The sequence below is a fragment of the Bufo bufo genome, chromosome 3 (genome assembly GCF_905171765.1).
Source record: "Bufo bufo chromosome 3, aBufBuf1.1, whole genome shotgun sequence".
NCBI classification, from domain to species: domain Eukaryota; kingdom Metazoa; phylum Chordata; class Amphibia; order Anura; family Bufonidae; genus Bufo; species Bufo bufo.
In genome coordinates, this window is record NC_053391.1 from 189527172 (window position 1) to 189551385 (window position 24214).

At 48.5% G+C, this 24214-nt stretch overlaps 1 protein-coding gene across 2 annotated transcripts in view; it reads left to right on the forward strand.

The window, feature by feature from the left end:
* The window catches only part of SIRT2 (sirtuin 2), a 52744-nt gene that overhangs the window by 21117 nt on the left and 7413 nt on the right, over window positions 1–24214 (forward strand). For both annotated transcript variants that reach the window (XM_040423850.1, XM_040423851.1), the window contains exons 6-12: window positions 1273–1379; window positions 2439–2495; window positions 5018–5086; window positions 5169–5298; window positions 7722–7781; window positions 9598–9653; window positions 12527–12603. In XM_040423850.1, the coding sequence (XP_040279784.1) occupies window positions 1273–1379; window positions 2439–2495; window positions 5018–5086; window positions 5169–5298; window positions 7722–7781; window positions 9598–9653; window positions 12527–12603 (556 nt within the window). The remainder of the gene's footprint in view (window positions 1–1272; window positions 1380–2438; window positions 2496–5017; window positions 5087–5168; window positions 5299–7721; window positions 7782–9597; window positions 9654–12526; window positions 12604–24214) is intronic.

The following is a 24214-nucleotide window of genomic DNA, read 5'->3' on the forward strand; positions in this document are numbered from 1 at the left end:
AAATATTATAAAAATCTATGCGGTGAACGCCGGAACAGAAAAAATAAATAAAAACTGCGCAATTCGCCATTTTTTAAAATGCGGAATGCACGTGGCTTTTTTGGTTTATTTGTTCGCGTGGTATCGAATGGTATCGAGTATTGCAATACTTTTTTATGGTATCGAAACCGAATAAAAAATTTGGTATCGCAACAACTCTACTAGTGAATTAATCTTTTTTTCTAGATGATAGAGGAGTATGGCTTCTTGTCTTCTTTCTCTTCTCTAAGCTCTGGTACTCACTGGTGTTAAGGAGTGTGTGATTAGCGCCACCCATGAAGAGTTTGCCTGGGTGACTCTGCTTTCACTCTACACTTGTACACAGCCAATGTTATTCACCTCCTTTTTTTACGTAAAATGTCTTGTGTGTTTTCCTCCCTATTTCCAACCTGTGTGATCTGCTGACCCTGATAAATTAGTTGCTTTCCCCCCTCTTCTCTCTCTGATCTGCTCTATATATTCTCCTCCCCTTCCCTGCTGCTATCTCTAACAGAGGGGATGGAGAGAGCAGATGCAGATCTATTCCAGATTAGTAGAAACATTAGCAAGCTGAAGGTGACTGCAGCAGCAAAGTGATAGGAAATGTAATGGAGATTGCATTTAGGAAGCAAATGAAAAAAACACAGCAAATGTATCCATAGCCTTTACATGTTTACTGGAATCATGGAGATTTTTGGTCTCCTCCCTCCAGGGTTATCAAAGTATTGAGATGTCTGAACTGTCTAGTCTAAGGTTACACCACCTTGCCAGATGAGTCACAAAAAGTGTTTAAACATGTCCAAAACATTCAATAAATGTGGTGCAAAGCATGTGAGACAATTCTGGCAAATTTTTATTAATCTCCCTCTTTATGTTTTAAAACAAAATTGCATGAAGGTGCCTATGAGTGTAAACTGCTGGGTGGCATTTATTTGAGTTTGTCAAAAGTATAAAGGTGAAAAATTGTCTTGGCAGTAAAACAGTTAAGGAGTTTATTTCATCAGTCATTCCCTTTTGGGTTGTAGCCGCTGGCACCCCTTGCAGTTAGATGACTGCCAGGAAAATGGCGGCTATTCAGATGCCCTTGTAATGCTAGAGTCCACCTGAACAAGAGCCATTGTCGTAGATCTGGGGGGTCCTGAGCAGGACAACATCTCAGTGACGTCAGTATGCCATATGATCGAGGTTCTCTAATAATATCTGATAGGAGGCCTGTGTCTTGTGCATTAATCAGTCCTTATTCTCTTTCTGTAGCTGCAGGAATTCCTGATTTTCGTTCTCCGGGTAGTGGATTGTACTCTAATCTACAAAAATACAACTTGCCATATCCAGAGGCCATATTTGAAATTGGATTCTTCAAGGTAATGGTAACACATAATTGCTCACTGTCATAGAGACTGATGGGTCAATGTTAGTAATTTGTCTAAAATATGGGATAATTTACCATTTTTGGTAAGTCTTACACACTGGTCGCAACCATAGAAAACCTAGAGACTTATATATAACTCACAGATCCATTTTCATTACACTTCTATTATATACTGTGGTAGTCTTGTAGGACTAAACCTTGTTCTATGAGTAGAAACAGCTCCTGTTTGATTGTGTTTTCCCATTACAATTTTTTGTAGTGAAACAGTACTCTTTACAGAGATAGGGGGTTAGCGGTGTCATCTAACAAGGACAGCCTCCAAGTCTCTAGGGGTCCAGCGGTTGAAACCCCTTTGCTTGTTTGTTATACTGTGGGTCACTGTGGGCAGGTACACATTAAGTAATGGGGCAGTGTGCGGGGGTTGGTGTAAAGTCAGTGTTAAAACATATTATCTGTGTAAATTCCTAAAGGACCCTTTACACGGGACAATGTACAAGCAGATTGCCGGCAAGGAAGCGTTCCTTCCCGACAACCTGCTGATCGCTAGCGGAGGAGATCGGTGCTTGCAGCGATCTCTTCTCCAGCTCTAGACTACGCGGCGGAGCGATCACTTATGCCAGCCATGCTCAACCTGTGGCCCTCCAGCTGTTGCAAAACTACAACACCCATCATTCCCTGACAGCCTACAGCTATCATCCTACAGAAGGGCATCGTGGGAGTTGTAGTTTTACAACAGCTGGAGGGCCGCAGGTTGAGCATCCCTGGCTTATGCCATCATTCTTCCCTATATCGACTTGTTTCCCAGCAGCAAGTCGTGTTTACACAGCACGATCTGCAGTCGGGAATCAAGGATTTTTATGCTGCACAAGCGATCCAATTACCCGATGAACGAGTGTTTCGCTTGTTCATCGGGTAATCGGCGGTACATTTAAACCGCCAGATCAACCCTAATGAGCGTTATTATGAACGCTCGTTAGCGATGATCTGTTCAATTCTAGGCCCGTGTGAAGGGCCCTTTATACCAATGATGAATTTATATTTTATCTTATAGCAAAACCCAGAACCATTCTTTGCTCTGGCCAGAGAGCTGTACCCAGGACAATTCAAGGTTAGTCCATGTTAGCATTTCGGAACATGTCAGTGAGTGACAAGGGGACTGCCACTCCCTATAGTATGCCCTGCTGCCACTGCTGTCATACTGGGTATCGCACAGCGTTTGCAATACATTTTTCTCCGATGTAAGAATACTACTATTTAGAATTTTGGAGGAAAATGTTTAGTCAAGGTGAAGTATGGAATTTGTAGTAATTGAAATAAATAATGCATAGGCATACAAAGCAGTAACGGGGTTGTCCAGAATAAGAAAAACATTCTTCCAAAAACAGCACCACATCTGTCTATAGGTTGTGTGTAGTAATGCAGCCGTGCTCCATTGAAGTGAACGGAGCTCAGTTGCAATACTACACGCAACCTGTAGACAGGTGTGATGCTGTTTTTGGAAGAAAGTAATGTTTTTCTTATCGTGGACAACCCCTTTAATAGGTCGCTATTTATGCATGGACAATATAAAACATTTTCTTTGCATTGCCATTATGTGACACCTATCATTTTTTTTTATCTATCAGTCTACAGAGCTCTGAGGACTGTTTTTGCAGGCAAACTGTAGGTTTTATTGGTACCTTTTTGGGGACTTTTTATAAAAAAAAAATTTGGGTTGCAAGGTGACCAAAATAATGAAAAATTGGCCATTTTTAATTTTTTTCTGTTGCAGCTATCATGGTGCTTGTTAAATTTTCAGATGCGGCGATACCAGTTATGTTTTTTGTCACCGTTTATATGTAAAATTTGAGAAAAAAGGGTGATTTAAATTAGTAATATTTTTGATAGTTTTTTCTTTATATTTTTAAAAACATTTACATTTTTTTACTTTATTTTTTACTCCCCATGCATGCAATAGTATACCTTAGCAATCTATGGGATCTTTACTGGCTTCCTGTTAAAAGGCAGTTTGCTATGGGAGGCCTTAGAGCCTTCTCAAGGAATCCTGCAGCGGGTGGAGAGGACAGATGGAGTCCCCTTCCTCTGCCAGACCTTGCAGATGCTGCTGTCGCTACTGTTTGCAGCATCTAATAGGATTTCAATAATTTGTATAGGACGAATACACTCCTTGCCAAAAATAAATAAAATAAAGCACCCAGATAAAAGGCAGATATGTAAATGAATACAACTGTGACATTTGGTACAAGAAGGTGTAAAAGTGCTTCCCCCACTACCCTATAAAAATACTTTCAGAGGCTACTTTTGGGTAGTGTACCTCTTGGGGAGAGATTGTTGACTGATAGACATGCCTCTTCGACGCACTCAAAGACATATGGGGTCATTTATTAAGAGCGACGTTTTAGACGCCGGTCTTAATAACCCTGTGCTGGTGCTTGATGCTCCTAACTTATGTAGAGACGCCAGCCTATGTGCCTCTACATAACTTCAGCACATCCACCACTGGCCTAAATCTATGCCAGCTCCCTTGCTCGCATAGATTTAGATACTTTTCTACGCCTAAAATAGGTGTAGAAAATGATAAATGAGATGTGCTGGCCCACTTCCACGCCACCCTTTTTTTTTTTTTAGAACTGGTGTATGTGGCGTGGATGGAGAAGAAGTCGCAGATTCGTCTGCAAATCCCCTTTGCAACTGAATCTGCGACAGATATACCCAAAAAATGGTCATGATCGAGTCAGCTGCAATGAGGCTTTACAGCATTGTGAAGCCTCTAGGGGCTGTTTTCCTCTGATAGCTGGGTTTATTATGTCAGCCCCAGTTACCGGAGAAATCAGCAATAAAAAGAAAGTAATGTTTAAATGCCACCCAAAGGTCTTGCATGACCTTATGGGGGGCACAAAGTATTAAAATTAAATAAACTGATGAAAATAAAAAATTAATTTTTGTAAAAAATCCCACCACACACCACAGCTTCTAGCCTCATCACCATCAACCACAATCCCCTATATCAAAATGACAATATAGAAAGTGATATCATTTAAAAAATGTTTTTTACCACTTTTTTATTTTTTACATTTTCATGGATAAAAAAAAATAAAAACAGAGCAACTAAAATAAAAATGACATAGAAAATAAAGCCCCATGTATCACCAAAAAAGGTGCAAAAATTATTTACATAACCGAACATAAAAAAAATGAAGGCTTTCAAAGATGCATGTACTAAAAAAAATGGAAAAAGGGACCTATGCTATAGTTACCTGCTCCTCGCTGCTACTTTTGGGCTATGTAGTGTCCCAGGCATGAAACAAACTTCCTGCAGCTATTTACTGGCGTGAGCAGTGATGGGCCCCCAAGCGGCATGTCACTGCTGGGTCACGTGGCACATGGGGACACACCACAGCTGAGGCCAGTCATCTGAACCCATCCGTGCAGGATGTTTACCTGCTGCGACCAGAAGTCTGGTGAAGGCTTCCCAGGAGACACAAGGTCCGAATGTAGCAGCTGGAACAGGTAAGTAGAGCTGTCTTCATGTGTCCCTCAGGGGGAGGAGGGCATGTACAAATCCTGGACAACCCCTTTGTCTTCTTGTACATTTATGATTTTTCACTAAAGTGTGTTCTTCTCTTTTAGCCAACTATTTGCCATTACTTCATGCGGCTAATGAAAGAAAAGGGTATGCTTCTACGCTGCTACACTCAGGTACTACAGCCACTGCTGCATTGCTCTGTTCATTCCCAATATATAACCTCATTGAGCTGATAAGATATTCCTCTTCACGCAGAACATTGACACTTTGGAGAGAGTGGCCGGTCTGTCTTCCGATGACTTAGTTGAGGCTCACGGGACTTTCCACACTTCTCACTGTATTGGGACGTTCTGTGGAGCTGAATATCCTCTTCCTTGGATGAAAGGTATTCTATTGATCATCACTCTGTTTGTATACATACAGTACCATCTTGAGAAAGCAAGCATGATTCATGCTACAGCACACACAAACTACTGCTCATCCTGCACACATACAGAGTGGTCGTTTTTAGAGGCTGAGTTTCCAGTGATCCTCACCCTCCTGTGATGGCGTTCAAAGAGAACCTGTCACCAGCAGCCTCCCAATCCAACTGTCTGCATAGCTACATAACTGTGGTTCATCTGATTAAAACGCTGTTTTTCTTTTGTTGATCCAACATTTTGTTAATATGTAAGTTAGGCCCCAAAACTATTTTCACACTAGCGCTAAATTGTTCCGGCCTGCCGGAGTTTATCGTATCTGGCATAGCTAGAAACTACCTTTTACCGCTGAAGCCCATTGAGTATAATGTGCCCTCATTAGCACAATGAGGGCATCACCATTGCTCTTGTTGCGCCCAAGCTCTGTTCCTTTCTGTGGCCAGCCCGTCCCTCGCTGCTTTGCCACTGCCTGGCCCTGTCAATCGAAGCAGTGAGGGAGGGGCTGACCACAGAAAGTAGCAGAGCTTGGGTGCAACAAGAGCAATGGTGACGCCCTGATTGCGCCAAATGCCTAATTTGCATATTAAGAAAAATTATCAAAACTCAGGACGAGAACCTCAAGTCAACAAAAGGAAAACAGTGTTTTAATCAGGTGAACCACAGCTATGTGTCTATGCAAACAGCTGGGTAGGAAGGTCACCAGTGAAAGAGACCCTTTAAATGTGCCTTTTATAGGCACTTAAAAAAAATGTGTTCCACAAAGCTGAGTCTCCACCTTTTACATGTAATTTTTAAGTACAAAATCCTGCGTTTAATCATTGCTTATTATATCTTTATAATAGCTGAAGCTTCATTTTTTGATTCAGTTTAAAATCCTCTGTGGAGGCATAAGTTTCCACGATCACCTGCTGGCCACCTGCAGCCACCACTAGAGGGAGCTCAGCAGCCCACTGCAATATTATTGAGTTCAGTGTATAAATGTGTGTAGGGAAAGCGCATAAGTTCTGTCTAGTGGTAACTGAAGGTGAACAGCATGTAATCTTTTAAACATATGCCAGTGCAGGGGAGCTGAGGCTCTTTCTCAGTAAAACAGAGCTCCAATCTATAGAAGGACATATGATGGGGAACCTGAGGTAAAACAGAGCTCCAATCTATAGAAGGACATATGATGGGGAACCTGAGGCAGCACATTATCGAGCTGGAATTGATGAGCAGATTAATATATAGATTTGTTGGAAAAGATTCAGTGTAAGTTCTAGTTCACATGTCCGCGCTTAGCAGAATGGAGTGGCAGGGTGCAGTCACATAGAGCAGTTGTGGAGGAGCTACTGCATCAACTAACATGCATTTACAACGCAGTTAAAGAATTTGTCCACTACATTGAAATAATTTAGAGGATTTATACTTTAACTGCTTTGTGAATGCATGTTTGTTGCTGCAGGTACCGCATGACGACTGCGCAGCACTCTTAGCCAAAACCAGGTGGGGGGTCAAATATACAAACGGGTGCAAATCTTTGCTTTACCTTAACCTGTCCCTCCACTCCTGGTTTTAGCTCACAATCACTGATGAAAATCACTGACGTGTGAATTAGTCCCAACATGTATTTTTATTCAATGATATTCCTGCTCTTTCTATGCTTAGGAGTCCAGTGGGCGGCCCTTCTCAGTGAATGACATCCTTTCCCTTATGACTGCGCATACTGTAAATCCCCGACCTCCTGCTGATCTCCACAGTCTAGAATAAAGTGTGTCCATCCATCTTAAACTTTAATGCGTGCACACGTCACAGACACATTGGGTGGAATTTACTAAGACTGGCATATGACGTGTCGGTCTTAGTCCAAGCTGCATCGGTGTGAGGTGTGCCAAATTTAAAGGAGGCACAGGGATTTTTATAAATCTTTTGCCTCTTTTACCTGTCTGTGCACCAGAGAATCAATTCTATGTCACAAGTTGGTGTAGATTTGTGATTCACGCCAGTTTATGATGTAAAATATAGTAAATCTGTCACACCCCTCGTGCTAAGCCATACCCACTTTTTTGAAAGTTGCTAAATTTCAAACAAATGAGGCTTGCTCCAAAGTTTGTGACTTTTATGTACACCAATTTTCTGGTGCAAGGACAGTGATAAATCCCCCTTCCCCCCCATACCTGATTATTTCTATGGGATTTTCTGTCTACTATTAGGTAACCAAAAATGTCATATACGGCAGCCTTACTGTAATCAGCGTTTTTTTTGTGTGTTTTTTTTCCCTCTGCACTAGGCATATTTATATATATCATTTTTAGATTTAGTTATATTTGTTGACATTTCTTGTTTTTGCATATCATTTACATATGTACACTTGTCAATAAGACATCATAATGATTTTCATGCTTGTTTTCAGAAAAGATCTTCTCTGATCTGATTCCAAAATGTGATAAGTGTAATAGCTTAGTTAAACCAGGTAAGATACTTCAATTTATTGACATCATTATTTTCTATAAATGGGGTATTCATGTTCGCCAGGTACACATAAAAAATGGCAGTTTTGCAAAACTGCGACGAGCCCCTCACAAAACCATTGTATGTGAATACAGTTGACGTAGTCTATGGGGCTGAAACGATTGCTCAAATTAATCGAATAACTCGTCACAAAGAAATCCTTGATGCAAAAAATTAGTTTGTGCCATGTGACCACAGAGTATGAGTGAAGCGCTTGCTATCACACACCGCTCCGTCGTCTCCCGTCGGCCCGCGGTGCACTGGATCCTGACGTACACACATAGTCAGGACATCTTGCATGTAAGTGCGCACTGTGACCTAATGCTGTGTGATGTCAGGTCCCAGTGCAGCATGTGAAGAAGAGGATGGAAGATCTCTGAAGGGTCGGCAGCGCCCCTACAGGAAAGGTAAGTATTTTAGTTCACTGGCGCTACGGTGGGGCACTAATGGTTGGGAGTGGGGGAACTGATGGCATGGGGGAGTTCATGGCACTGGGGGAGAGCTGATGGCACTTGGGGGAAGCAACTGATGGCACTGAGGGAGGAGCTGGTGGCATTGGAGGGGGAACTGATGGCACAAGGGAGGGGGAACTGATGGCACTGGGGGGAAGCTGATGGCATGGGAGGGAGTCTGATGGCATGGGAGGGAGTCTGATGGTAGGGTGAGGCTGATGAGTGTTTATAGAAAACATACTTTTAATTCGTTTTTTCTTATTAGAGTACTCGATTAATTGTTGGATTATTCGGTAGAATACTTGGTTACTAAAATAATCGATAGCTGCAGCCCTAGTAGTCCGATCTGTTTAATAGTTTTGTGTTTTATTGAGAGGAATAATAAATCTTGAAGAGCAGGACTGGTTTATGCTTTGGCTTTTTGTGTTTGCATTGCTTTTTAAGCCCTTTTTTTTTTAAGATAATACAAACGGATCCGTTCTGAGCGGATGCATGCGGTTGTATTATAAGTGCAGATCCGTATGTGCAGATCCATGACGGATCCGCACCAAATGCGAGTGTGAAAGTAGCCTTACTAGTAAAAATGTGCCAAAATTCTGGTGCAATTTGACTCAAAAAACTGTCATATATGCCTTGTTTTGTATTTATTAAGTGTTTTAGACATGTTTGTCTGACAAAGGGCGTGACAATGTGCCAAACATCACAGAAAAAGAAAAACATCCTGCACGATATAACTGAATATGCGGATGTACATGGCAACATTTATAAAGGAAAAATAATTTTGCGGAACAATGTGCAACACAAAATGCTGCAAAATTCTGGTGTAACGTAAGCCAATAGGTGGTGTAGAATTAGACTATAGACCGTCTACAAGTGCTCCAGATTTATCATCCGTCATGAGCCACTTTGATAAATCAGGCTCAAAATTAGGCAGTATTAGTAAATCCGCCCCATTATGTTACTTCCAAATGAGTCACAATGGAAAGCTATCTAGAAGTACATCTTATCGACCTTTTCTATTTATGATGGCAGAGAAGCTGTAATGGCTCCACATTATAATAGTGAATTGTAAAGCAATGTCACACAAGTAAAAACCAAAACCATATCAGTCCATCGTTTCAGCACTTAATCCACACGTATGGCCTAACGTTGAAATCCAGTAGAGCCCTCCTTGGCTGGTCTTCACATTTGACCACCCAGAATTTCATGGTTCTGTAGATTTGGCTCGATAAGACCCTGAGATGTTTCCCATTGGTAAACACATGAAGAAAATGTGGACTTCACTGTGGAGCTCACTGTGTGATGGTGATATATGCTTCATTTCAGATATTGTGTTTTTCGGAGAAAGCTTGCCCCCCCGATTCTTCTCTGCCTTGAAGTCTGTAAGTTGAGAAACATTCACATGACCAGCATTGCCTATAGTAGTGTAAATGTCTCACCTCTTATATTGGAATCCGTGTTCCTGTGTGTAGATCGTTGTGTTACAGTACATACTTGTTATGACGCCTCCTGGTGTTCTTTTGATTCCTTCTCAGTACACCCACCTTATGGGGGAATTCTTAAAGGGGTTTTGCCATCACATACAACGGGGGAATATCGCTAGGATATGCCCTCATTGTCTCATAGGTCTGGGACCCGCACCTACAACGAGAACGGAGCGGGAAAATTAATGGAGGGCGCACTGCGCATGCGCAGCCGCCTTCCATTCATTTCAATGGGGTCGCCGTAAATAGCCAAACGCTGGCTCAGCTATTTCCATCTGCCCCATAGAAATGAATGAGAGCCGGGGCCGCACGTGCGTGGTGCGCTCCCATTCACTTGTATGGGAGCAGCGCTTGGTGGTGGACAGACCCCGGGAAACCCGTGGTCCTCCAGCCGCAGCTCTCCCCGCTCCGTTCTCCTTGTAGGTGGGACCCGCACCTATCAGACAATGGGGGCATATCTTCGGCTACTTTCACACCTGCGTTTAGGTGCGGATCCGTCTGGTATCTGCACAGACGGATCCGCACCTATAATGCAAACGTTGGTATCCGTTCAGTACGGATCCGTCTGCATTAACTCTGTCAAAAAAAGTCTACGTCTACGTGTAAGTCAAACGGATCCGTCCTGACTTACATTGAAAGTCAAGGGGGGACGGATCCGTTTACAATTGCACCAATATTGTGTCAATGTAAACGGATCCGTCCCCAGTGACTTACATTGTAAGTCAGGACGGATCCGCCTGGCTCCGCATCGCCAGGCGGACACCAAAATGCTGCAAGCAGCGTTTTGGTGTCTGCCTTCAGAGCGGAATGGAGACAGAGCGGAGGCAAACTGATGCATTCTGAACGGATCCTTATCCATTCAGAATGCATTGGGGCTAAACTGATCCGTTTGGGGCCGCTTGTGAGAGCCCTGAAACGGATCTCATAGGCGGACCCAGAAACGGCAGTGTGAAAGTAGCCTAAGCGATACGCCCCCATTGTATGTGATGGGAATAACCCTTTAATAAACTAGGTGCAACATTTGACCTTGATGCTCCAGAAAGTCAAATGTTTACCATAAATGCCTGGATTAAATGATAGTAATTGCTGGACTGTTGGAGGCCACGCCCCTGCCTACTAAGCCCCACCCACACTATATCTGGTTTTCAGAAAACAGGAAGATGTGCTGTAAAATACAAAAAAAGTTGCAATCTTTGTGCAAATAAAGCCACCTTTCTGCTGCACAGATGTTGATAAGTTCCCTCCAGTGTGTGCAGTGCTGGTGGTCACACATGCTCAGTCCCATCATCCGGATCTTCTTGTACATGAGCAGTGGAGTGATTTCTGCTATTGTGCAGGGCAGCACAGGGAATCCAAAGTACACTGTAACGTTAATAGCTTCACACAGGAGCATTTCTTAAACTATTCCAATTAGAGGGACGCTTCCATCAGAAAGGGGTATTTTTAGAATCAGTATTCACAGAAAACAGATTTTAAAGAATTTTTTGCTGTTCTCTTTTTCATTTCATACAGAATACAGAATATTGGCCTTCTATAGCAATCAGCATAGAGGATTAAAACTCCTATATAGATCCCATTGTTATTTTACTACTGCTGCTAGGGGAAGATGTGATCTGTTAGTATAATAGTAGATGTAGAATTGGGATAGCAGCATGCCAGCTCTATTGTTCCACCGTCCACCTGTTATTTTTGAAAAACAAATTACATAGAATATGTACATATAGGTTATTAATATGTGAGGAAAAAATTGATGGTGGTGTGCCTTTAAAAACAGTTTTATGCATGATGTGGGTAAATTAATATTAAAAGGACTTGTCTGGGACCAAGGAGATGATTAAAATACTAAAAGACGATTACTTACCTGTTAATTCTTCTGCCTCTCCAGGACCTCTGCTGCTTGTTGGCTGGTAGTTTTAAATTGACTTCTGAGAAATGGACAATTAATGTTCATTTTGTCGCTTAATTTAAGGGGTTGTATGAGACAAGAAAAATATTGCTATTTTTTTCCAGAAGTGGCATCACACCTGTCCATGGGCGGCAATACCAGATGCAGCCTGCGGGTAAGAGTGCCGCTGTTTCTGGAAGAAAGCAGTGATGTTTTTCTGATATCATTCAACCCCTTTATGTGACGACTAATATGGTTGCCCTTCCTTTTGTATTTGTTTCAAAAAATGCAAGGGCAATTAAATGAAAAAAGATGCTGACATGACTGTAAGAGTCCATTCACACGTCCGTGGTGTATTGCGGATCTGCAATACACCCGGCCGGCACCCCCCCATAGAATTGCCTATTCTTGTCCGCAATTGCGGACAATAATAGGACATGTTCTATTTTTTTGCCGAGCCGCGGCCCGGAAGTTTGGGGCTTAAGCCCGGAAATTTGGGGGCACGCTCCGGAAATGCGGATGCGGAGAGCACATAGTGTGCTCTCCGCATCCCGTTCTGTCCCATATTGCGGAACTGATGCAGACCCATTTGCAGACGTCTGAATGGAGCCTTAGGATGATACAAAGCAAAATAACTTACACCATTCCAGCTACTATCCTAACTTTTCATTCACTTTATATAACTAAAATATATCCATTGTTAGGACATCTGTGCGGCCATTAAAATCGAAGATCCAATAAGCAATGCAGTCCTGATTACTTAATTTGAGGCTGCTACAGCTCGTACAGCCACGCAGTACTCTGCCGCAACGCGAAAACTGCGCAGCCCCGTCATGTGGTCGTACTCTAACAGCTTCAAGATTTCTCTCATTCTTTGTCTTATCAGGATTTCAAAAATGTTGATCTCCTTATTGTGATGGGAACATCTCTTCAGGTGCAGCCATTTGCCTCTCTTGTTGGCAAGTAAGTACTGACCTGGCAGCTCAGGGGTTGTGTCCTTTCTGCTGCAGCTCTCTCCCTGTAACTGCCACAACTTCTTTATTTATTTTTTTATCAGATATTTTTTATTAAACAAGTATTCAAGATACAGAAAAAAAAAAAAGGGTTGAGTATAGACAATAAAATTTGGCATTCAGAAAACTGTCAAGACTTTTTCCATAATTGACATCCATATTTCAATAGTGAAAGCAAAAGAAACAAAAATATACCCTTTCAGATGTAACACAAAATAAAATAAACCGCCCCCACCTCCCAGCGATGAAACGGGTACTATAAGGCCTCTTTCACACGGGCGTTGCGGGAAAAGGTGCGGATGCGTTGCGGGAACATGCGCGATTTTTCCGCGCGAGTGCAAAAGATTGTAATGCGTTTTGCACTCGCGTGAGAAAAATCGCGCATGTTTGGTACCCGAACTTCTTCACAGAAGTTCGGGCTTGGGATCGGTGTTCTGTAGATTGTATTATTTTTCCTTATAACATGGTTATAAGGGAAAATAATAGCATTCTGAATACAGAATGCATAGTAAACTAGCGCTGGAGGGGTTAAAAAAATAATAATAATAATTAAACTCACCTTAGTCCACTTGATCGTGCAGCCCGGCTTCTCTTCTGTCTCCTTCTTTGCTGATTGCAGGAAAAGGACCTGTGGTGACGTCACTGGTCCATCACATAATCCATCACCATGGTAAAAGATCATGTGATGACCGGAGTGACGTAACCACAGGTCCTTTTCCTGCACACAACAAAAAAGAAGACAGAAGAGAAGCTGGTGAGTTTAATTATTTTATTTATTTTTTTAACCCCTCCAGCGCTATTTTACTTAGCATTCTGTATTCAGAATGCTATTTTCTCGCCCAGTTTCCTTGGGGGACACAGAAGACCTTGGGTATAGCTCATCTCCATAGGAGGCGTGACACTAAGTGAAAGCTGTTAAGCCCCTCCTCCACAGCTATACCCTCAGCCTGGAGAGAAAGGCAGCCAGTTTTTTGCTTAGTGTCCAAGGAGGCAAGACACTCCCTGCTCTGCAGGGCTGGTTTCTCCTTGTTTCAATTTTAGATTTTTACTTTTTTCTTTTCTTTTTGTTCCAGATCATCAGGGATAACAGAGTCGCACTAGACCTCTCTGTTCTCCCGGGGTTGAGCTGCGCCAGTGCCGGTCACCCGCACTGCTGCCTCCCCCACAGAAGGCAAGGTGGATCAGGGCAGCCCAGCTCCCCTTCATCCCGCCAGCGCAAGGGTCGCCCGCACGCCAAGTCCCTCTTCCAGCGTCCTGCCACTACGGTGCCAGTAGCTGAAGGGGCGACCCTGCTGGAATGGACCGAGGGTGAAGACGGCTGTGGTAAGAAAGAGGCTTCTCCAGCCCTACGTCCCCCACCCCCCCCACCCTGGTCTCCTGTGTGCCTAACCCCCATACTGGGCCTCTAGTCCCCTGCTGGATCTATGCTGGCCCCTGGGGTGCCGCAGAGCGGCAATTTCCTTCTGCCTCCCCCTGCCTGGCTCCCATAGACATGCAGCCAGTGGCTGTCTCCACAGCCAGCTACAGAAGCGGCAACTAACATGGGTGGAAATCAGCACAGGCATCTCCTACCGAAGTGTTGCTCAAGGCCTGAGGCTCCTGACGGCTGTGGAGTAAGGCCTCGCCTCCGGCCGACATTGGTAGTCCGGTGCGGCCGGGCGCCGCAAAATCTTAGCCCAGGCTCCGCGGCCTGCTAGGCCGCCATTCCGGGTCCCTGACTCTTCCGACCGGCGGGGTGGGCTCCCGCGGCCGGCAAGCCGCCATTCCGAGCCCCTGACTCTTCCGGCCGGCGGGGTGGGCTCCCGCGGCCGGCAAGCCGCCATTCCGAGCCCCTGACACTCCGGTCGGCGGGGTGGGCTCCGGCGGCCGGCTTTGGGCTTGACGTCTATGCCCAGCAGGCCCTGGCTGACCGTTGGTGCCGGTCGGTGGGGCTCCGCTAATTTAGCCCAGGTTTCGCGGCCTGCTGGGCCGCAATTCCGACCGGCCCGCGGGGTGGGCACCCGCGGCCGGTTTGATGCGCCACTCCGCCTCAGGTCCCGGCGGTACATACCGGGCGCCGCAAATTTAGACCCCGGCTTCACGGCCTACTAGGCCGCAAAATTCCGGCCTCTGGTGGAGGGGGCGGGAACTTCTCCAGGCGCGAATTCTTCCCGCCGGGAGGTTCCTCCGCCCCCAGGGGATCGCAGCGCCGCCCTCCAGGCCGGATCCAGGGTACAGGCCGGCTCCCAATGGGCCTGTATGGCTGGCCCCCCTTTTCCTGACTATCTGTGCCCCTATAGGTGGCCCCCCTTTAGCCTCAGAGAAGCTGTGTTTTTAATTTAAAAAAAAAAAAAAAAAAAATGAAAATAAAAAATAATAATAATAACAGATTTCTATTGGACTGCGCAGGACGCTGCAGCCTCATCAGTAGTGCTGCATGTCTGCATGCCCTCTTTCCACAGGTGGCATAGTGTTGCGCTCCCAACCTGCGTAGGTGCTAGGGCATTTCCCTTTTTAGGTGGTTTTTCTGCCCTCTTCCAGGATACGGCGCTGGCCAAGTGCATGCGGCCCTTCCGTAGGCAGCATTCATCATCTCTCCAGTTATGGTGCCTGCCATGTGCATCCCCCCCCTCCTAGGCGGGATACTGCACTCTCCCTGGCTGCCGGCTGGCCAGGTGCATGACCCCCTTTTAGGCGGAATACTGCACCTTCACCGGATACGGTGCTGGCCATGTGCATGACCCCCTTCCATAGGCGGAATGCTGCACTCTCTATGGATTTGCTGCCGGCCATGTGCGTGACCCCCTTCCATGGGCGGAACGCAGCGTTCTCACTGGATTCGCTGTCGGCCATGTACGTGACCCCCTTCTCTAGGCGGAACGCTGCACTCTCACTGGTTTCACTGCCGGCCATGTGCGTGACCCCCTTCCATGGGCGGAACGCAGCGCTCTCACTGGATTCGCTGTCGGCCATGTGCGTGACCCCCTTCTTAGGCGGAACGCTACACTCTCACTGGATCTGTTGCCGATCATGTGCATGACCCCCCTTTTTAGGCGGAATACTGCACTCTCACCGGATACGGTACTGGCTATGTGCACGACCCCCTTCCATAGGCGGAACGCTGCACTCTCTCTCATGTGCTATGATGTACTTATGTACTATGTTGCTATGCTGCACTCTCACTGGTTTCGCTGCCGGCCATAGGCATGACTCAGGCAGCATACATACATCCCTCCGTCTGTGGTTGTTTTCTCGCAGGTACGTTGCTGGCCATGTGCAGGTACCCCATACATGGCAGGGTGCTTGCACTCTCGCTGGATCCGCTGTCGGCCATATGCATGACCCCTCTTCCGTGGGCGGTGTACGCACTCTCGCTGGATTCGCTGCCTGCCATGGGCATGCCTTCCTTCCTCAGGTGACATACACACATTCTCACTGACTGTGTTTGTCTCTCACCAGTACGATGCTGGCCATGTGTATGACTCCCATATATGGCGGGTGCACGCACTCTCCCTGGATGAGATGCTGGCCATGTGCATTACCCCCCCCCCTTTTTTTTTTTTTTTTTTTCTGGGCGGCATGCTACACTCTCACCGGATACCTTGCTGGCCATGAGCATTGCCCTCTAACATGGGTGGAACGCTTGCACTCCCATTGGATACAGTGCTGGCCTTGTGCGTGGCCACCCCTCATTCCATGGGCAGAATTTGGCACGCTCATGAGATTCACGGCTGTCCTTGTATGACTGTGCTGGACTTGTACATGTCCCCCTTCATTGGCAGAGTAGTTGCACTCTCGCTAAATCAGTGTTGGGTGTATTATTGCACACTCACTTAATGCTAGGATAACCCTGTGCATGTTCCCCTTTCACTAGGTGGACCTCCTGCGTTCATGCTGGATTATAGGGTATGTCCTGCTTCTCTGAAGTAGGTACGGCCTTAGGCATCACTCCCTTTTGGGACCTGCCTTTGCACTCTTGCCAACTGCAGTTTGCCAGATACAATTTCCCCCCTTTTCGGGGCGGACTGCTTGCGTTCCATCGCATGCTATACTAGGCTTGTGCATAACTCCCTTTCAGGTTGCACTTTGCAATTCCGTACATGCTGTGGCACTCTGTGGCGAGCCCCCCTTTCTCGCTAAATTAACCTTTTGCAGTGAGCGGACGTTCTTGTGCGTTGTTTGGGCCGTGTATGCCTTCTCCTCCTGTAGGTGGGTTGGCCTTCTCACTGCTTACGGTCTGCTCGTACGTATGCCTCATCTACTTCCTGCGGCATACTTTTGTTTTTTTGGGATACGATGCTTGCCACAAACCTTGCACTCGTCTCTAAGGAGTTCATTCTGTCCACCTGACCCGGACGGGCTCTACTTGCTCTCTGCTGCACGGAGCTGGGTGGTACTCATTCATTTAGTTGGCCCTTCATCCCAGGGAATGTTCGTGGTTCCTAGATGCGTGCCCATTCGTCCTTCCGCGGTATTGCTTCCCTGCGCTAGTGGTCACATGGTCGAGAGTGCGGTTGTCTGGAGCGCCCCTCGAATTCTTCGTTGGCTCTGGCAGGACTGCGGTTCCCTTGCCTGCTGCAATTTCCTCCTCTTCGGATGTAGTGTGGTATGAGTCCTTCCTCTCGGCGCCTCTACGCTACAGTCTGATCTGCTACCAGGTGCGGGCCGCTTTTCTCGGGAAGGTCACCCAAATTCTCTTGGGTGCTCGATTACCCAGGTCCGGAGGACCTCCGCCTTGGGTTCTTCAGGGTATTCTCCTTCTGCGAGGCGGTGAACCGGGCATCTCACAGTGTAGCAGGGTTCTGCTTTTGAGCTGTCCTATGGCTTCCCTGTTGCCCACTCCTCCGTTCGGTTGGAGGGTGTTATGCCGGCCTCTGTCTCGACTACCTTATCTCGCCGGCTCTGTTTGGCCCCCGCTCGGTACAGATCACTCTGATGTGGCTTCTGTCCCGCCAGACTTCAGAGGTTGTTCCTTCACTGTCCTCCCCTCTGGGGAGAGCATGGTTGTCATGTGGATGGTTCCGGTGTTCCTTTTGGCCTCGTACTGTCTCCCTTGTTCACACTGGCTGTATTAGCTGTGCCGATTTATCGAGTCTACCGCGTTCTGTCCTCCCGCTGAGTGCAGATTGTGTGGTCCATTCTAAGACAATGGTCCTGCTGTAGACTTACCTTCTCGGTAACTTGGGGGGACTACCTTTCGATCCAGATTGTCCTTTGATCTCCTACACCGGGACTGTAGAACATGGCTACATCAGCATGGACTATAGCCTGCCTTGTCCTGGCATCTGGCGGATGCTGGGCGGACCCTTTTGGTTCCTTTCCGTCTGTCCTTCTGGTCCCCCACTCGGGTGGATACGGGACAACGTTGCTCGGGGGCCGACGGGACCAGTTTGTCAACTTCTGCCCGTGTTACTGGTCTGCGCCTGATCACATTTGGTTTTTCGCCCGCTTGCCAGGCGACTCCAGCGGGTTCGCTACTGCCCGCTCCTGGCTGTATTTCGTCCAGGATCTGTCGTAAGACTTATGGTTTTTTTATCTGGGGTTCTGTGGGAAGCTGTGCATTCCCCACTCTGACTTTTCTCTCCCCATGGTTCTGTCTTTTTTCCAGTCCGGCCTGGACCTGGGACTGGGATTCCTTTACTTGAGGTATCAGTGTCAGCGCTGTTCTTCCTCTTCCAGCGTTCCCCAGCCCTCTGGGCCTGTCAAGACCTTCTTACTCGAAATGGCTCTTTGGTTCCTCTGTACTGTCCTTCGGTACCGCCCTGGGAACTACATACTGAGTTCTCGGCGCTCCAATCTTGTCCTTGGAGCCGTTACAGAAGTTCTCTCTACCCCTCCTGTCCTGTACGGTTGTGTTTCCGTATCAGTCGTGTCTCTGACGGGTGCCTGAATGGTCCCCTTTTTGTTCTGAGCCTTCTGTCTTTTCCCAGGACAGGGCTGTTCTACATCCCGTTCCTTCCTTCTGAAGGTGGTGTTTGCCTTTCGCTTCAACACTTCACCAATTTGGACGTTGTTTGGGCCTTGCAGTTTTTACTTGGAGATCTCCGACTCTTGTCGACGTTCGGTCTCTTGGGTTTCCTGGAGGTCCGCGCTTAGAGTTGACGGACTCCGGGGTGGTTTTCCTCCGCTTTATCAGATTGGCTATTGCTGAGGTTACCGCACCGAGGGCAGGATTCTGCCTTTACTGTCACCGTTCATTTCACCAGAGCGGTCGGTGCCTCCTGGGCCGGAGGCTTTGGGCTTCGGCCATGCATTTGAGCAAGGCGGCCACAGGTCTTCCTTGCACGCTTTACAGAGTTCTACAGGGTGCATACTCTGGCTTCGGCGTATGCTGCCTTGGTCCGCCTGGGTCTGCAGGCGGCGGTTCCTTGATGCCTTCGGGTGCTTCGCCTTGGAGCTGTGGTCCCTCCCCTTTTGGACTGCTTTTGAACGTCCCAAGGTCTTCTGTGTCCCCCAAGGAAACTGGGCGAGAAAACGAGATTTTTGTATAACTTACCAGTAAAATCTCTTTCTCGCTCTTTCCTTGGGGGACACAGCACCCACCCATTCGTTGTTTTTCTCTACACGGTTTCCGAGTTTGTGTTACCCGTTGGGTAGTTGGCTTGTTGGTTCCTTGTTGGACTTTGCCTTTTCTCACTGCTTGGACACGCAACTGGCTGCCTTTCTCTCCAGGCTGAGGGTATAGCTGTGGAGGAGGGGCTTAACAGCTTTCACTTAGTGTCACGCCTCCTATGGAGATGAGCTATACCCAAGGTCTTCTGTGTCCCCCAAGGAAAGAGCGAGAAAGAGATTTTACTGGTAAGTTATACAAAAATCTCGTTATTTCTCGCCCAGTTTCCTTGGGGGACACAGAAGACCTTGGGTATAGCTCATCTCCCTAGGAGGCGTGACACTAAGTGAAGACTGTTAAGCCCCTCCTCCACAGCTATACCCTCAGCCTGGAGAGAGAGACTGCCAGTTTTTGCTTAGTGTCCAAGGAGGCAAGACACTCCCTGCTCTGCAGGGCTGGTTTCTCCTTGTTTAAATTTTAGATTTTTACTTTTTTCTTTTCTTTTTGTTCCAGATCATCAGGGACAACAGAGACGCACTAGACCTCTCTGTTTCTCCCGGGGTTGAGCTGCGCCAGTGCCGGTCACCCGCACGGCTGCCTCCCCCACAGAAGGCAAGGTGGATCAGGGCAGCCTAGCTCCCCTACATCCCGCCAGCGCAAGGGTCGCCCGCACGCCAAGTCCCCCTTCCAGCGTCCTGCCACTACGGTGCCAGTAGCTGAAGGGGCGACCCTGCTGGAACGGACCGAGGGTGAAGACGTCTATGGTGAGAGATTGGCTGCTCCAGCCCAACGTCCCCGTCCCCCCCGGTCTCCTGCGTGCCTGACCCTATACTGGGCCTATGGACCCTTCTGTCCCTGCTAGACCTAGGCTGGCCCCTGGGCTGCCGCAGGGCGACATTCTGCTCCCTCTCTCCTGGCCTCCATAGGTCATTGGCACCCTTCTCCCTACAAGAAGAATGCCTGGGGAGCTGCAGTGGTCCGCAACTAGCTGCCCCTGACGGAGGGGTTATGCAGGCATCCCACCCTCACAGGCACCCGGTCTCAGGGTCCCCCTCCCTCTTACCGGCTACTGCTTCAGGGCCAGAGCCTTGCTGCTCCTGACCCTCCTCTGCCCTCACGGGCACCGGCCCAAGGGCAAGGTGGTTGTGGCTGTTGGCCACATGGTGCGCTGTTATAAGCCAGGGCCCGCTCCATGGGTAAAATGGCTGCCGAGCGCAGGGTCCTCGCTTCTGGGCAGCGGGGTGGGCACCCGCGGCCTGCAATATGAGCGCTATGCTTCAACAGCCCCAGGCCGACCGTCGGAACATTCCGGTCGGCCGGGCACCGCAGGCTTTACGGCCGCGATCCCGGCGCTCTATCCGGGTCCCCGGCTCTTCCGGCCCGCGGGGTGGGCACCCGCGGCCGGCATGTGCATGCGCCGCTTCGTTCCCCGGCCGGTACTTGAATACTGTGCGGCCCCGGTCAGCCGGGCGCCGCTAATAATTTAGGCCCCGGCTTCACGGCCTACAATTACTAGGCCGCAAAATTCCGGCCTCTGTTGGAGGGGGCTGGAACTTCTCCAGGCGGGAATTCTTCCCGCCGGGAGGTTCCCCCGCCCCCAGGGGATCGCAGCGCCGCCCTCCAGGCCGGATCCCTGTTAACCCTTTGGGTACAGGCCGGCTTCAGATGGCCTGTATGGGTGCCCCCAGGGGATCGCAGCGCCGCGGTACAGGCCGGCTTCAGATGGGCCTGTATGGCTGCCCCCAGGAGATCGCAGCGCCGCCCTCCTGGCCGGATCCCTGTTTAACCCTTTGGGTACAGGCCGGCTTCAGATGGGCCTGTATGGAACCCCCCAGTGCTCCTGTAGGTGGCTCCCCTTTCTGTTATATATATATATATATATATATATATATATATATATATATATATATATATATATATATATATAGAAAAAAAAAAAAAAAAAAAAAAAAAAAAAAAATTTTTTTTTATATATATAACTTGTGGGCTGCGCAGGACGCTGCAGCCTCATGTCAGTACATGCCCCCCTTCCCTAGGCGGCATGTCGCACTCCCCGGCTGCGGCGCTGCCAGGGTCATTTTACCCTCCTAGCCCTCTCTCACGATACGGCGCTGGTCAAGTGCATGCGGCCCTTTCTGTAGGCAGCATTCGTCACCCTCTTCAGTTATGGTACTGCCATGTGCGGGACCCCCCTTCTGGGCGGGATACTGTACTCTCCCTGGCTACGGTTTGGCCTTGTGCATGATCCCCCTTTCATTGGCGGACTACTGCAGTTTCACCGGATACGGTGCTGGCCATGTGCACGACCTCCTTCCATAGGCGGAACGCTACACTCTCACTAGATTCGTTGCGATCTGTGCATGACCCCTTTTTTTCTTAGGCGGAATACTGCACTCTCACCAGATACGGTGCTGGCCATGTGCACGATCCCTTTCCATTGGTGGAACGCTGCACTCTCACTGGATTCGTTGCCGATCATGTGCGTGACCCCCTTCCATAGGCGGAATGCTGCACTCTCTGATTTCGCTGACGCCCATAGGCATGACTCCCTTCCGTGGACGGCATTTGGCACTCTCACTGGATTCACTGCCAGCCATGTGCATGACCACTTTCCATAGGTGGTATGATGCACTCTCATTGGATTTTCCCTGTGGCGGCATACATACACTCCCTCGGTCGGTGATGTTCTCTCGCCGGTACGTTGTTGGCCATGTGCATGAACCCCATACATGGCGGGGTGCTTGCACTCTCACTGGATCCGCTGCCGGCCATATGCATGACCCCTCTTCCGTGGGCGGTGTACGCACTCTCACTGGATTCGCTGCCGGCCATGGGCACGCCTCCTTCAGGTGACATGCACACATTCTCACCGACTGATCGCACTCTCCCTGGATGCGATGCTGACCGTGTGCATGACCCCCCCCCTCTTTTCTGGGCGGCATACTACACTCTCACCGGATACGTTGCTGGCCTTGAGCATGGCCCTCTAACATGGGTGGAACGCTTGCGCTCCCATTGGATACCGTGCTGGCCTTGTGCGTGACCACCCCTCATTCCATGGGCGGAATTTTGCACGCTCACGAGATCCAAGGCTGTCCTTGTATGTGCCGTATTGGACTTGCACATGTTCCCCTTCATTGGGAGTAGTTACACTCTCACGAAGTTTCGGTGTTGGGTGAGTTGTTGCACACTCACTTAATGCTAGGATAGCCCTGTGCATGTCCCCCTTTCACTAGGTGGACCTCCTGCATTCCTGCTGGATACTGTGTGGCTATGTGCATGGCGCCCTTCGGGGCGAAGTATGGTATGCCCTACTTCTCTGACGTAGGTACGGCCTTGGGCATTCCCCCCTTTTTTTGGGGCGGGCTTTTGCACCCTTGCCGACTGCAATTTGCCAGGTACATTTCCCCCCTTTCGGGGCGGTCAGTTTTGCGTTCCATCGCATACCATACTAGTCTTGTGCATAACTCCTTTTCAGTTTGCACTTTGCACTTCCGTAGATACTGTGGCACTCTGGCTGGCCTTCGCTGAGTGATATTTTGGCAGTGAGTGGACGTTTTTGTGCGTTGTTTGGGCCGTGTATACCTTCTCGTCCCGTAGATGGGTTGGCCTTCTCACTGCTTACGGGGCTACTCGTACGTATCCCTCCTTTCCTCCTGCGACATATTTTTTTCTCTTGGGAGACGGTGTTTGCAGCAAGCCTTGCACTATTCTCTAAAGAGATCATTCTGTCCACCTGTGTAAGCCTAAGGTGTTGTCCAACAAACAATAAATGAATGCCTTATATATAAGTAGACGGCCTCTACCTGCTCGCTACTGCTCAGAGCTGGGCGGTGCTCATTCATTTCGTTGGCCCTTCCGCCGGGGAGTGTTCGTGGTTCCTAGACACGTACCCATTCGTCTTCCCGCAGCATTGTTTCCCTGCGCTAGTGGTCACATGGTCGAGAGTGCTGTCTGCAGCGCCCTTCGCATTCTATGTTGGCTCTGGCGGGACTACGGTCCCCTCGCCTACTACTATTTCCTTCTACCAGGTTCGGGCCGCTCTTCTTGGGAAAGGTCACCCAACTTCTCTTGGGTGCTCGCTTACCCAGGTCCGGAGGACATCCACCTTGAGTTCTTCAGGATATTCGCCTTCTGCGAAGCGGTGAACCGGGCGTCTCAGTGTAGCGGGGTTCTGCTTTTGAGCTGTCCTATGGCTTCTCTATGCCCACTCCTCCTTTCTTTTGGAGGGTGTTATCCCGGCCTCTGTCTCGACTGCCTTTTCTCGCCGGTTCTGTTTGGCTCCCACTCAGTACGGATCTCTCCGATGTGGCTTCTGTTCCGGCCACGCTTCAGAGGATGTTCCTTCTCTGCCCTCCCCTCTGGGAAGAGCATGGTTGTTCAGGTGGATGGTTCTGGTGTCTTGTCCACACTGACTGTACTAGCTGTGTACCTATCTAACGGGTCTACCGCGTTCGGTCCTCCCGCTGGGTGCAGATTGCGTTTTTTCCATTCTAGGCAATGTTTCTGCTATGGATTTACCTTCTCGGTAACTTGGGAGGACTACCATTTAGTCCGTCTTCCTGTGGTGGCTACATCGGCTTGGGCTTTAGCCTGTCTTGTCCTGGCATCGGGCGGTTGCTGGGCGGACCCTTCGGTTCCTGTCCGTCTGCTCCCCCACTCCGGGTGGATACGGGACAACATTGTTCGGGGCCGACGGGACCCGTTCTACCGACCGTTCTGCCCGTGTTACTGATCATTGGGTTTTCGCCCGCTTGCCCAGGCGACTCTAGTGAGCTCGCTAGTGTTCGCTTCTAGCCGAGTTTTCGTCCAGGATCTGTGGTAGGACTTAGGACTTTACCTGGGGTTCTGTGGGAAGCTGGGCGTTCCCCCACTCTGCCTTTCTCTCTCCATGGTTCTGTCTTTCTCCAGCCCGGCCTGGACCTGGGGCTGGGACTCCGTTGCTTGAGGTATCAAGTGTCGTTCCTGTCCTTCCTCTTTCAGCGTTCCCCGACCCTCTGGGCCTGTCAGGAACTTCTTCCATGGAGCGGCT